Here is a 15014-nt window from a genome sequence, read left to right on the forward strand (position 1 = left end):
GCATTTGGAGGGTGACCTTCCATGAGTTCATTCAGGGACCCAGACTCCTTCCATCTTGTGGCTCAGTCATTCCCAGGGAGGATCATGGGAAGACTAGAAGTGGCACGCATCACCTTCGCTCACATTCCATTGGACAGAATTCAGTCACATGGTGGCCTCCATGCAAAGGAGTCTGGGAGATGTAGTTTAGCTGTGTGCCCAGGAAGAAAAGAGGACCAGTCCTGCCACAATGAGGGGACACCACTGTTTGAGGGCTGCCTGTAGGAAGAAGGACCTACAGAAGACCGAAAAGAGCCTTTAGGAGAGAAACCAGGAAAAAATGACAGCTGGGGTGAAAAAGGGAGAATGCATTTGGAGAAGGGCTGTCAGGAGCTGGCCTGGACTAGAGGGGGGCAAACAAGGTGCCGAGGTGCAAAATGGAGTTTGAGAGTAAGGCCTCCTCCAGTTTTGTGCCCCAGGACCCTTTCATGCCTCACCTGAGTCCCAGTGCTGGTGGGGTCACGTGCTGCAGAGGGAGAAATGGGAGAAGGCTGGGAAGAGGCCAGTGTTTGGCAATCAATGGTCCCAGAGACTTTAGTAAGTGGTTCTGATGAAGAAACGGAGTTCCCAGCACTTCTGGGAGAGGAACGTGCCTGAAGTCCCAGTGCAATAATTGGCTTCTAAATAATTTTTATTTAGAAGCCCGGCTCTGATCTGCTCAGGGCCCTTAAAGTAACTTGGGAAGAAGGAAGAGTAGGGAAGTGGCTACTTGTTGAGTTTCTACTCTGCGTCACCTGCAGAGTTTTTTTCACTTGATTCTCAGTTGAAGATGTGAGGTTAGTATTAATCCTACTTTACAGCTAAGGAAATGGAGGCGCAGAAAAAGGTAAAGAGGTATTTGAGATCAAAAAGGATGGAAGTAGGATTTCCCCAGTGCACCATGAAAAAGGCTCTCCAGCCGTCGGAGGGAGCACACCCTGGAGCAGGGGCAGGGAGGCTGGGTGAGTGGAGAGAACAGGGCCTCCACTCAGAGAGGAGAGAACTTCTGAGTTATGTGACTGAGTGTCCTGGAGGCAGGAGGGAGCCCCAGAGACCCAGGAGGGCAAGGCTGATCCGGCTGCTCAGACCGGCCCCTCCCCACCTCCCTTTGGCAGCCCCACCCCCACCTTCAGCCTCCGGCCTCTCCAAACACTAGATCGAGCAGTGGACACACCGGTCGGCCAGCTCCAAGCTGTCATGGACCCTGAAGGTAAAGAAGCTTCCCAGACCTCTCTCCCCTGTGTCCCTGCACCACCCTCTGCCCCTCTCCTGCCCGTCCCCCATCCCACTTTCTCTCCGTTCCCACCCCGCCCCGCTTCCCCAACACCAAGTTCTCTGCTGGTCTTCTTCTACTCTCTTAGCCCTCCCCCATCTCCCTCCAACCTCTCTGAACCCAAGCACTCCTTTCTGCCTTCCAAAGGCCTCTTCTCACTCTTCTTTCTCCTTCTACCACAGGACTCCAAGTGAGTTGTGGGGAAGAAAGGGGCTTGAGCCCCAGGAAATTCAGGGGTGGCCTGGAATAGGCCATCTCCTGGGGGCTGAAGGGGCCGGGTAGCAGGAGGCTGGACCTGGGGCGACTCTGGACTTTGGCCCTCACTAGCAACTCTGGAGGAGTGAGGCAAAGTCCTGTTCCATCTGCCGCGAGGTGGGGGGAGGGGGCCTGAGGCCTGTGGTTCCTGTGCATGTGGGGAGTGAAGGAGGCTGGATGCAGGATGATGCCGGCCAGGCTCTGGAGACAAAAGGCTCCTGTTTGAATCCGGCTCCCCCAGGAACAGGCTGCGGGACCCTGAGCAAGTCACCTGACGTCTCAGAGCCTCATTTCCTTGTATTGCAATATCTGCAAAATGACAATAATAGTTCCCTGCTCAGCAGGTTGGGGATGGAGGTGGGAAGTGACACGAGCATGGAGGGCTCCCGGTAGTTTCACATTCCTCTCCCGGGGTTCTCCTTCCCCGGTCCTGGCCTCCCTCCCCTGGTCTGGGGCTTCTGCTGGCCCCACACTCAGACCCTCTGGCTGGGCAGTGGAACCAGCTCTTCGAGGTCCAGACTACTTCTTGGTTCAGAAATGATCTCAGAGTCAGAGCCTGGGTTCAAGTCCCTACCCTGCCTCGCTGTGCCTCAGTTTCCTCATTGATCAAGGGAAAGCAGGGTCTTCCCTTGGGCTGTGGTGAGGAAGAAATGAGAATATACACGCACGTCAAGCACCTGGCACAGAAATCACTCGGTAGTTACGCTGGTGATGGTTTTGGTTCCTCACATCTGTCTCTCCAGATCTGAGTCCACCCCAGGTTCCAGTTCTATTCTGGGGATGTGTCCCTGGCGTGTCAAACTCAAAGTCTTCCCACTACACCAGCTCTGTTTCTGCTCGTGCCTCACCAGCCTCCTGCTCGGACTGGAAACCTCAGGGTCACTTTTGACTATTCACCCTCCCTCAAACCCCTCTATCCAGCCAGTTGCTGCATCCTATGGATTTACCTCCATGTCCTTCTGTTCCCCCCGCCCTCTGGGGGAAGCTTCCTCTGCCTGGCAGCCTTCACACACATGGTGACACTGATGTTTAATTCTGGGCAAAACTGAAAATGTTGGTGCTGGGATCACTGACCTATAGAAATTAAACCAGGAGGGAGTAGTCGAGTCAAGGGGGTGAGGCAAAAGCTGGGGACATGGGGCAAACGAGGGGCGAGGACAGAGTTGGGACAGAAGCAGATGGCAGGCTGGTGGCCAAGGTGTTAAGTGGTGGGGCCAGATCTGGGGACATGGGGTGCAGGGGGCGTTCCCCTTACACATGCCCTTCCCTTGCACTTTACCCTGCCTCACTGCTTCCTTGTCCAGGCTGTTGCGACAGTCTCCCAACTTACATCTTTCAAGAACCCTAGGCATAACTTAAACATTTAAACTTAGTGCATTTTTGATCATGTGACCTCTGATCAGAAGTCTTACAGACTTCCCATTGCTTATTTTTTTAAAAAATATTTATGTATTGGCTGCATTGGGTCTTCGTTGCTGCACGAGGGCTTTCTCTAGTTGCGGAGAGCGGGGGCTACTCTTCATTGCAGTGCACAGGCTTCTTATTGCAGTGGCTTCTTTTGTCGCCGAGCACAGGCCCTAGGCTCGCGGGCTTCGGCAGTTGTGGCGCGTGGGCTCAGTAGTTGCGGTGCATGGGCTCAGTAGTTGTGGCGCATGGGCTTAGTTGCTCCGAGGTATGTGGGATCTTACCGGACCAGGGCTCGAATCTGTGTCCCCTGCATTGACAGGCAGATTCTTAACCACTGCACCACCAGGGGAGCCCCCATTGCCTATTATAGGAGACCCTGTTTCCTGTCGTTTCAGGGCCTGCTCAGTCTGGGCCCCTCCTGCCACTCAGCCCTCTCTGTTGCTACGCTGCACGGGCACCTTCACCTACAGATGCCCCAGGCTTCCCACTACCGGGACGTTGCTCTGTCCCGTTCTCTGTGCTTGGCGGGACTTCCTCTCACGTGTCCAGTGCCAGCCGCCTATTCTCAGAGCCAAGCGTTCTGAGCCTTCTCTTACTACTCTTATATCTTAACGACGGGTCATGTCCCCTCGCTCTGAAACCCTGTGGATTCTTTTACCGCTTGTGTGACGGGCAATCACATTTGGCTCTATTTGGAGGTCATTTCTTCTCTCTAGGGTGAGAGGGGAAAAGAAAAGAACGTTGGTCTGGACGCTGGAGCGCTAAGCAGCCTCTGTCTCCATCTGGTGTTTGCCAAACGGATCAACAAATAAACAGATGGGCGACCAAACGCCAGAGTCAGAAACCTGGGTTCAAAGGCATCTGGCAGGGGGCTGGCTCAGGTACTTGACGTGAATCGCCCATCCCCTCCTCGTTGCAGCCCTGTGACTTCCGTGTAAAACTGACTCTCAGAGAGGTTAGGAAATTGCCTAAGGTCACCCAGCACGTACGTGATGGAGCCGGGGTTCAAGCCAGGTGTTTCTGACGCCTGCCCCTCCCCCATCCGTGCTGTTACTACTACCACCGGGGACAGAGCCCTGGATCCCTGGGTGTGGCTTGTAGAACTCTGCGAATAGAGATATAATAAATGTATAATAATTTAGTGCTCAGTGTGGTGAGATGGGGTAAATGACAGGACTCTGGGGCCAGCCTGCCTAGGCTTATGAGCCTGCCTCCATACTTCCCAGCTGTGTGAACTTTGGGCAAATTACCTGCTTCTTTAGCGCCTCAGTTTCCTTATCTGTAAAATGGGGATAATAATAGAACCTACCTTATGAAGGTTGTTGTGAGGATTCAATGTGTTAATATATAAAAAATGTTTGGAACAGTGCTTGGGAAGGGCCATAAAAGCGTTAGCTATTATTATTATTACACATGATGTCATTCCAGATTCTAGTATAGACAAGTGGTAGCCGGCACCAGAATTTTAAGAAAAACTTATAAAGGCAAAACCTTTAAACCTGACATCTATTTAATTTTTTTCCCCTGTAAACTGGGGGAAACCATCATGACTTGTTTTTAGCTGGAACACTTTGTCAGCCTCAGATAAAGTCACTGTTTCTGCAAGCACAGGCCACATGGTTATGCATGGTTACACAACAAATTAAGAACAAAAAACTCATGATATTTGTTTTAGGTGCATTTGCAGAACCTGCCTTTGTGCCTGTCCACCAAAGGCACAAATAAGTGTTTATTAAACGACTGAAGGAAAGATGCAGGGATACACGCTCTGATTCTGGTCCAGCCTCTCCCGGTCCGGAGCCACCAGCCAGTTAGGGCAACACAGAAATACAGTAAAAATCAATCAACAATCCAGACAAGAACAGCAAAAGTGCCAGTGGGAAGAAAAATCTTCAAATATTCTGCCAGAGTCAGTTTACACTGACTTTTTACATTATTTGTGTGTAAATATCTTTTTGCATTATTTGTAAAGAGACAAATGGAGGGAATTTCCCCAGATGCTTTGGATCCCCACAGAGACGCCAATTTTAATAAAATTCTGGAATAACCAATTAAGAAAGTATTGCCTTGAGAGATCAAAGTTACACCCCACAGGGTAACACTCTACTCTCTGAAGTCCAGGCATCTTGAGAGAATATTTACATATAGTAACGGCAAGGATAAAAAGGGGACAAGGCGGTACAGCTGTTTCCTCTGTGCAGCAGCTTCTCCTCAGGCAGCTGCAAAAACAGCCCTGCTCCTCTGTGCAGTTCCTTTCGGCGTCAGCGGCTAATTAGGAGAGCCCTTATTTTCAAAGCTACCCGCAGGAACCCCTTCTGTTGGAAATGCAGGAGAGAGTTGGGGCTTAAAGAAAACCAGATGTATTTATTTTTCACAAACATTCTGCATTTACAATAGGTGATCAGAACAGCTGATCTTGCATAAGTGGGCAGGAGAGTAACCCCTGCTGGTGGAGGCAGTGTGGTTCTAAAACTACCTTCGGTGGACAGGGAAGACCAGGGTCCATGTTGATCATTTTCTTTCTTTCTTTCTTTTTTTTTTAATGTTTTTAATGTTTTGGGTTTTTTTCTTTGGCCTCACTGCACGGCCTGTGGGATCTTAGCTCCCTGACCAGGGATCAAACCCTCGCCCCCTGTAGTGGAAGCACGCAGTCTTACCCACTGGACCACCAGGGAAGTCCCATAAGACCTAGGGGTTTTTTTTGTTTGTTTGTTTTGTTTTGTTTTTCTGTGTTTTTGGCTGCTCCGCACGGCACAGCTGGCAGGATCTTAGTTCCCCGACCTGGGAATGAACCCCGGCCCCTCTGCAGTGAAAGCACGGAGTCCTTACCACTGGACCGCCAAGGAATTCCCATTTTCTAGCTCTGCTCTATAGGTAATTTCCCTTTGCATTTCTGAGCCTAGGTTCTCTCTCTACAAATGACCTCTACCATGAAGGGCAGGTAAGATTTGTGATATAGTATATATATAGCAAGAGCCCTGCCTTTGGTGGGCACCAAGGTGTGGTAGCTATTATTCTCCAAATTAGAATTAAGTTACCACATTCCAGGCCAGTTATATCAGAATCTCTGGGGTTAGGGCTCAGACATTACATTTGGCAAGACTTTCCGGATAATTCCATCGTGTAGCCAAGGTTGAGAATCACTGCTCTGTTCATCCTAAAAAAACTTTCCTTGACCCTGCCTTAAGTGAGGGCCCTCTCTCTCCTTTCCTTATTTATCTATTTATTTTACTTTTTTTTATTATAGAGAACTTCAAACATGCACAAAAGTAGACAGAGAAGTATGATGAATCCTCTTGTACCCATCATTCAGCTTCTACAACCACGAACTTTTGGCCAATCCAGTCCCATCCATACCCACCCCCCCACTTATTTTTTGGCCATAGCTGCGCGGTTTGTGGGATCTTTGTTCCCCAACCAGGGATCAAACCTGCGCCCCCGCAGTGGAACCATGGAGTCAACCACTGGACCACCAGGGATGTCCCCATACCCTTTCTAATTTCTATCTTCCAAGATTACCGTAAAGTAAAACCAGCTGTCAAATCTTTTCATACATAAACATCTCAGTAGTTTATTACTTTTTATTATTTTTAAAAGATGAGGACTTTTCTTTTTTATCATAATCATAACCCACTTCAAAAAAATTTCCTTAATTTTCAATTGTTTCATAAATGTTCTCATTTGGTTTCAATTTGTTTGCTTGAAGTAGGATCTGAATAAGAGCCATACATTGTGACTGGTTAGTTTGTGTTTTAGATTCTTTAATCTTTTGTTTTCCTTGCAATGTACATGTTGAAGACATCAGGTTACCTTCTGGAGAGTTTCCTGTGGTCTGAATTTGGCTGTTGTACCCCCCTGGTATAGTTTAACATGTTCCTCTGTCTTCTGGTTTTCTTGTAAACTAGCGGTTGTGTCTAGAAGTCTGATCTAACTCCGGTTCAGCTATTTTAGCAAAAGTATTGCACAGGTTGCCAGGGCGGGGGAGGGGGGGGGGTTCCTTTCAGGAGTGCCCAGTGTCTGGGTGTCTTTCTTCCCTTTTTTTTTTTAAGATTGGTAATTTTATGTATTTATTTAGGCCACGAGGCGTGGCATGTGAGATCTTAGTTCTCTGACCAGGGATCAAACCCACGCCTCCTGCAGTGGAAGTGTGAAGTCTTAACCACTGGACCGCCAGGAAAGTCCCTGGTTATCTTTTTTTTTTTTTTTTTTTTATTGGCTGCATTGGGTCTTTGTTGTTGCGTGCGGCCTTTCTCTAGTTGTGGCAAGTGGGGGCTACTCTTCATTGCAGTGCGAGGGCTTCTCATTGAGTGGCTTCTCTTGTGGAGCACAGGCTCTAGGTGCATAGGCTTCAGTAGTTGCGGCACACAGGCTCAGCAGTTGTGGCACACAGGCTTAGTTGCTCCACCGCATGTGGGATCTTCCCGGACCAGGGATTGAACCCGTGTCCCCTGTATTGGCAGGCGGATTCTCAACCACTGCGAAGTCCCTCCGGTTGTTCTTCTTCTTGATATCGGCTTTTGACCCAGTACCTGGTTTATTAGGGTTGCAAAATGGTTCCTGCCTTTTGCCAGAGCATTGGTTCTTGTTTGTTCAAGTGGACTATTCAAAGCTTTTTAGTAAATTTACTGAGTTATGCCACCATCGCCATAGACCATTTCCATCACCCCAGTAAGATCCCACGTCGTTTAATTTCCAGCCCCAATCACTATTCTGATGTCTGCCTCTCTCAGTTTGCCTTTTCTGGATGTTTCATATAAATGGAGGGATACAACATGTGGTCTTGGGTGAGCACTGGTTCTTAACCTTTCTGTGCAGCTGAATCCCAGGCGGAGCATTTCCAAAACCTGGATACATGGGAATCACCCTGGAAAGATTCTGATTCAATTGATCTGGGATGGACCTGAGCAGCAGAATCCGAAAAGCTCCCCAGGTGATTCCAATGTGCAGCCCAGGGGGAGGCCCTGCTTTCTCAACTTCTGCTGAGAGGAGCGGTCCACACCCCCTCCCCCACTTCCTCACCTCCCGTCTACTGCTTGACCATGACGATGTGACTTGTGTCCCTACCGCAGGGCACTAAGATTGCTCTTCTTCTCCTTCTCCTTCTTCTTCTCAGCCTTTCTTCTGCTTTGCTTCTGCTCACACTCTACTTGCAACTCCTCTTTGCCATCCACGCCCTCCTGGTGGGACTTCTGTTTTTGACAGCCACGCCTCTGTGTGTCCTTCAAATCCTGGTGTTTCCCACTGCCCTACTCTCTCACCCCGCCCTGGTGATCTTACCCACTCAGCGCCCATCTGCACACACAGGTGTCTCCAAATTCTCCATTCCTCGCCGCCAAATCTCCTCTGAACTCCAGAACATTCTTCTCCCTATCCTCTGGGCACAGCCACCCACGTTCCCTGTTGGCATCTCAACCTTAACATCTGCAAAACCAAAGTCATTCTGTTTATTTATCTATTTATTTATTTATTTATTTATTTATTTATTTATTGGCCACACAGCAAGATCTTTTGCTGCAGCGAGCAGGCTTCTCTCTAGTTGTGGCGTGTGGGTTCTCTCTTCTCTAGCTGTGGCAGGCAGGCTCCAGGGTGCGTGGGCTCTGTACGTGTGGCGTGCAGGCTTAGCAGCATATAGGATCTTAGTTTCCCGACCAGGGATCGAACTCAGCCCCCAGCAGAGTCCTAACCACTTGGCCTCCGGGGAATCCCCCCAAAGTCATCCTTTCTCCCCAGCTCTGCTACTCTGTCATACACTCTGACCTTCCCAGAGATCCAGTATCGTACTTGTAAAGTGGAAATGATCCCATGTGGTGAGTTGCAGATGAGAGAGCGTCAGGGAGCCGAGGCGCCTGCATCTGGCCCATCCCAGCAGCGCAGGCTGTGCGGGTTGCGGATTCTGCCGAACCCATCCTCCACCCCAGCCCACCCTGAACAATTCCTTATGACAGTTTTCAGCTACCCAGGATGGAAACCCCGGGCTTCTACATCTCATTAGCTGCTAATTCCAGTAGATTCTACCTCGGAGACAACTCTCCCGCTTGCCCCTGCTCACTCTTCCTTTGGTTACTGCCCCAATTCAGGGCTTCATCACATTTTTTTTTCTTTTTCTTTTTTTTGTGGCTCATGGGCTTCGGTGCTCCGCAGCATGTGGGATCTTCTTTTTGTGGCTCATGGGCTTAGGTGCTCCGCAGCACGTGGGATCTTCCATGTGGGATCATGGGCTCAAACCCATGTCCCCTGCATTGGCAGGCGGATTCCCAACCACTGCACCACCAGGGAAGCCCCTGGGGCTTCATCACTTTTGGTCTGGCCAATTGCCCCAGCCTCCTTTGGCCTCCCAACCTGTCTCCAGTTGGTGGCCGAAGTGACCTTTCTGGAACAAAATCATAATCGTATCATTCCCTCATTTAAAATTCTCTGATGCCTCCTGGGCTCTGTCCAAATTCCTCAGCTAATTGGTTTAGTCCTTTTTTTCACTCCGGCCTCAACTCCAGACATTTCTCCCATGAATCCTACTCAGCCTCCCTCACCTCCTCTATTTTCTTGCTTTTGAACTTTGAACCCTTGCTCTTTCAGTCTGAAATGTCTTGCCCACCCTCCTCCCCACCTCCCACCTCTGCCTGGCAAACATTACTCATCCTTCAAGGCCACTAAAACTCCCCCTTCCTCAGGGACATTTAGTCATTTCTTCCTCTTTGCTCCCCCGACTCTCGGTAAACACTTCGGTCATTCCGTCAGCAAACACACCTACTGTGGTCTCAAGGGCTCTGCAAATATTAACTGCCTTAATTTTCACAACAAGCCTATGAGATGATCCGTGTTACTATCTCCTTTACAGCGGGGACACTGAAGGCCCCCGAAAGGTTGAGTCACTTGCCCGAGATCACTTAGCTAAAGGTGACAGAGCCAGTATTGGAACCCAGGCCCAGGGGCTCCGGAGTCTGGGTTGTGTTTCCTTGCACTGTGCGGCCTCATCAAACAGCATTAAACTAAACAATGTGAAACTGCCAGTATTTGACCGTTGACCTATACCAGCGGCACATTTGTCTGGGGCAGCGTGCTAGGTACGACAAAAAACTCAGTGGACATCTTGGCCCCAGACAGAAAACACCAGCAGAGGATGACACTGGGGGATGAACAAGGAGCTGGGTGAGCACGTGACCTGATTTGGGGGGGGTCTGTGAGAGCCCCCAGCTGAGGAAGTGATGTCTAAGAGAAGCTCTGAAGATGAGCGAGAGGTGAGGGGGGAGTTTGGGGTGCGTGTGAGGGAAGGGACTTCTGGGTGGAGGCACAACCTTGGAACAGCATAGGTGAAAGCAAAGAGAAAGAGCTGCTCTCTCTGTCACCCAGCAGTTAGGACCGGGCACAGAGCAGGTGCTCAACAGGGATGTGTCCAAAGAATCAATGAAAAATGGAAAGACATCAAGAGAGCTGGTGCTAATACAACGAAAGTGAGGCTTTAAGCAGGAGAGTGGTGCACTTAAATTTCCCTTTTTGTGGTTTAATTTTAAAGTCAGGTTTAATGAGGTATAACCACAGAGAGTAAAATTCACCCCTTTCTGTGTAAAGTTCTGTGAGTCTTGACAAATGCATCAGTACTGTAGCCACCATCACAGACAAGATCTAGACCAGTTCAGTCCCATCCCCAAACTTGGTGCTGCCTGCTTTTCAGCCGGCCCCTCCCCCACTCTCAGGCAACCACTGGTCTGTTCTCTGTTGCTGGGAGGGGGGGGGGTGTGTGGTGGTGGTGGTTTTTTGTTGTTGTTTGTTTCATTTTTTGCCTTTCCCAGAATATACTCATATAGATGGGCACAAATAGCATGTCACTTTTCGAATCTGGCTTCTTTACTTAGAATAATACATTTGAGATGTGTGCCTATTGGGTGTATCAGTAGTTGGTTCCTTTTTTAATTTATTGCCCAGTAGAATTCCACTGTATAGCTCTGTCACAGTTTGTTTACCCAATACTCACCAGTCCAAGATTCAGACTCACTTTGAAAGCAAACATTCAATCTAAAATAAATAAATAAATAAAAGAGTGGATATACGTCTAACTGGTTCACTTTGCTGTACACCTGAAACTAACACAACATTGTGAATCAACGATACTCCAATAAAAATGCTAAAAAAAAAAAACCCCCAAACATCACGGCACCTGGTCTGAAGGAGTGGGGGTCTTTGCATACATCTCTGCTGTTTGTTCACTGGCCTTTTGTGTGGCTGGACCGTGAACGGTGGAGGCAGGGACTATATCCTTCCCCCATCACCCACTTTGTTCCCAGCACCTGGCCAGGGCATGGCTGCCTCTGAGAGGGAATGGCAGCCACTTGGGGGCAGTTGTGGGCAGGACTTGGGGAAGGAGGGTCAGGTGCAATCTCCGAGGTCTGTGACTTGAGGCGGGGTGTTGGCAAGCTTGGCTTTGGGGAAGACGGGCTGGACAAGAAGGCCCCCCCCCCTTCGGATAGTAGAGCGAGCCAGAATGTCTGGCCTTAACTTCAACTTGTAGCAAAGGTGGGGGAAACAAAACTAACTTAAACCATGCCCCACTCACATGCTATCGAATTGTCTCCCTCTCCCCCGGGAAGCCAAGTCCACCTATGGCACCGCCCATGACGCTGCAGGTCTTCTCTTCGCCGACAGATGGCGATGTTGCACCGGGCCTGAGCTCCGCCTCTGCGGTCACCCCCATTCATTTCAACAGACGCAGGGGCCCATCGACGCGGCACGCCGGGTGGGAAGGACCTCAGAGACCACCTTGTCCTTAACGTTTATTTTACAGGCAAAGGGCTCACCCACACTCCTGAAGTTATGTCTCGCAGAGCAGGGGCTCAAACCCAATTTCCTCGTGCTCTTTCCTCCTTATACAATCCCATCGCTAGAGAGATGACAGTTTTTTGGCTTTGAAACATCAGGTGATGGAGAGATTTTCAAACTAGAGGACAAAGGTGGAGGGACAGACAGCCATGACCACAAGGCCTTGCCGGTCTCGCTCTGCCGTCAATTTGCTGTGCAACCTCAGCTGACTTGCCTTTCCTCTCTGGTCCTCAGTCTCCATGTCTGTAAAAAGCTGAACTTCCAGCTTTAAAATTCTTGGTGCTACAGAGAAGACAAGAATAGAAAAGACACACAGTCACATTCTCCTGGGGGCTTCTGCTAGTAAATAACCGATTCTTCTATGCAAGGCAGAGTGACTTTTAGGTGGCTGCATTTCTCTTCCATTGGTGAATAGCTGTTGATCTAGCATTAGGTTTACCAGAAAAAATACAGGGTATTCAGTTAAATTTGAATTTCAGATAACTGATGGATAATTTTTAAGTATGTTCTAAATATTGCCTAGAATATATTTATACTAAAGAACTTTGATGTTTGTCAGAAATTTGAATTTAATTAGGTGCCTTGTATTTTTATTTGGTCAATCTGACAAACTTGTTCAGCTCACAAGCCCACCCAGTGCCTCAGCCCCTCTCCTGGGACCCCCAGATCTTCACCCTGATTAGCTAGTGCCCAGTTCAGCCCGTTGTTAAATATTTTCACAATCACCCCTGACAACCAGAAAGGCAGCCAAAATGTAACGCTGCTCTCTCTCTTTCCCTCCCAGGCCTGGAGCTCCTGCTGCCTCCTGCCACTCTGGCCGCCCTGGCAGACAGCTGGCTCCGAGAAGACTGCCCAGGCCTCAACCACGTAGCCTTGGTCGCGGGGAAAGCCCCCTCGCAGGCGGTGCTGTGGGCCAAGTCCCCCGGGGTGTTGGCTGGGAGGCCCTTCTTTGAGGCCATCTTTGCCCAAGTCAACTGCCAGGTCTCCTGGTTCCTCCCTGAGGGATCGAAGCTGGTGCCTGTGGCCAAGGTGGCCGAGGTCCGGGGCCCTGCCCACTGCCTGCTGCTGGGGGAGCGGGTGGCCCTTAACATGCTGGCCCGCTGCAGTGGAGTTGCCAGCACGGCCGCTGCTGCTGTGGAGACCGCCAGGGGGACTGGCTGGGCCGGGCATGTGGCAGGCACGAGGAAGACAACGCCAGGCTTCCGGCTGGTGGAGAAGTATGGGCTCCTAGTGGGCGGGGCCGCCTCCCACCGCTACGACCTGGGAAGCCTGGTGATGGTGAAGGACAACCACGTCATGGCAGCTGGTGGTGTGGAAAAGGTGTCCGTCTGTCCAGCTGAGCCCCTGCCCTGGCCCTGCTCCAGTCCCCCTCCCCATCACAGCCCTTCGCCTCTACCAGGGACCCCCAACCACTCCCTGGCTCCCTGGTGAATAGTGATGGCCTGGGGGTTGGGAGATGCAAGACTGCTTGACCCCTCAGTGGTTCCGCCTGTAAAATGAGGGGTTGGACCTGCTTCTTCACCAGCATTCTTTTTTTTTTTTTTAATGAATTTTGGCTTATTTTTAAAATTTATTTATTTATTTATTTATTGGCTGCATTGGGTCTTGGTTGCTGCGCAGGCTTTCTGTAGTTGTGGAGAGCGGGGCTACTCTTCATTGCAGTGCGCGGGCTTCTTTTTGTGGTGGCTTCTCTTGTTGCGGAGCATGAGCTCTAGGCACAAGGGCTTCAGTAGTTGTGGTGTGTGGGCTCAGTAGTTGTGGCGCACGGGCTTAGTTGCCCACGGCATGCGGGATCTCCCCAGACCAGGGCTTGAACTCATGTCCCCTGCATTGGCAGGAGGGTTCTTACCCACTGCGCCACCAGGGAAGCCCTTCACCAGCATTCTTCTGCTGGTTGGTATGATGTTCAAGGGCAAAGGACAGACTATTGGGAAGCCACGGTTGATGACTCCACAACCTTGGGCAGGTCACTCCAACTCCCCGGACCTGTTTCCCATCTGAGAAAATGTTCACGAAGACCCTTTCCAGTCTCAGTATTCTGAGTCAATTGAACTCAGGTCCAAATGCCCAATATTGCTGAATTTGGCCTTTTTCTGGCCCACAAAAATGGTAATTTCACATGGTTTCATCTAATATGCAAGAAGCCGTTTTGATGCCAAGTTTCCTCATTAACCCCAAGTTTATTATCCATCTGGAGCCTTTCCAATGCCATCCCAGCTCACTTGCCCCAGGGCCAGGTGCCACCTGTTCTCACTCTCACCCTTGTGGCCTGACAGGCGGTGCAGGGGGCCCGGCAGGCAGCTGACTTCGCCCTGAAGGTGGAGGTGGAGTGCAGCAGCCTGCAAGAGGCTGTGGAGGCGGCCGAGGCAGGAGCAGACCTTGTCTTGCTGGACAACTTCAAGCCTGAGGTGAGGCAGGGTCTGCTTCCTGGGAAGCGGAGGGGCCCGGGTTGGGGGCTCTTACCTCTGCCTGGCTTATGTTGTTCTGCAGGAGCTGCACCCCACAGCTGCAGCGCTGAAGGCCCAGTTCCCGAATGTGGGCGTGGAGGCCAGCGGGGGCGTCACGCTGGACAACCTCCCTCAGTTCTGTGGCCCCCACATTGACGTCATCTCTTTGGGGATGCTGACCCAGGCTGCCCCAGCCCTCGATTTCTCCCTCAAGCTGTTTGCCAAAGGGGCCACTCCAGTGCCCTATGCCCACCGGTCCTAAATAAAGCCAAGGAGGCTACGCCAGCAGTGGGATAATATGGTTTCATGGGACCCTCAAGGTTTCACATCTTTAAGTCCAGTGGCCAACAGGATACTCTTGAGTTAGCCTGGGCTAGGGTCCGTCTCCGTCACGTACTGTATGTGGGACCTCGAAGGACTGATTTCACCTCTGCTCACCTCAGTTTCCTAATCTATAAAATGGGTCTAATCAACCTTATGGATTTCTTTGTGTGATAATTAACACAGAGTAAGTGCTCAGTAAACGTTAGAAATTTCCATCATTCATCTGTTCTAAGATGCACTTTTTTTCCCACACACTAAAGTCATCTTTAATCAATGGTGTCTAATGATCACTGTCAGCTGGGCACCCGTTGTCACGTAGCTGTTTTGGCCTGTGCGTTTGGCTCGTAGGTACAACGTGATAACGATCTATGTGGAAAAAAATTCTAAAGAACTCTTTCAACAAGTGTAAAATAGAAATTGTAAATGATGGAGTTCCCTGGCGGGCCAGTGGTTAGGACTCAGCACTGTCTCACCTTCAC

At 50.2% G+C, this 15014-nt stretch overlaps 1 protein-coding gene across 1 annotated transcript; it reads left to right on the forward strand.

Annotated features, from left to right (window-relative positions):
- Positions 1–1164: 1164 nt before the first annotated feature.
- Positions 1165–14753, forward strand: QPRT (quinolinate phosphoribosyltransferase). Its single transcript, XM_057750716.1, has 4 exons — positions 1165–1228; positions 12549–13084; positions 14041–14172; positions 14255–14753. The coding sequence occupies exons 1-4, from the start codon at positions 1216–1218 to the stop codon at positions 14471–14473; spliced, it is 900 nt and encodes a 299-aa protein (XP_057606699.1). The 5' UTR covers positions 1165–1215; the 3' UTR covers positions 14474–14753.
- Positions 14754–15014: the final 261 nt, after the last annotated feature.

Source organism: Hippopotamus amphibius, chromosome 9 (assembly GCF_030028045.1).
Source record: "Hippopotamus amphibius kiboko isolate mHipAmp2 chromosome 9, mHipAmp2.hap2, whole genome shotgun sequence".
Lineage (NCBI taxonomy): Eukaryota > Metazoa > Chordata > Mammalia > Artiodactyla > Hippopotamidae > Hippopotamus > Hippopotamus amphibius.

Coding starts and splice junctions, on each gene's coding strand:
- QPRT (XM_057750716.1), top strand. Junction 13,085..14,040: donor CAGCTGGTGGTGTGGAAAAG/GTGTCCGTCTGT, acceptor GTGGCCTGACAG/GCGGTGCAGGGGGCCCGGCA. Junction 14,173..14,254: donor TGGACAACTTCAAGCCTGAG/GTGAGGCAGGGT, acceptor GTTGTTCTGCAG/GAGCTGCACCCCACAGCTGC.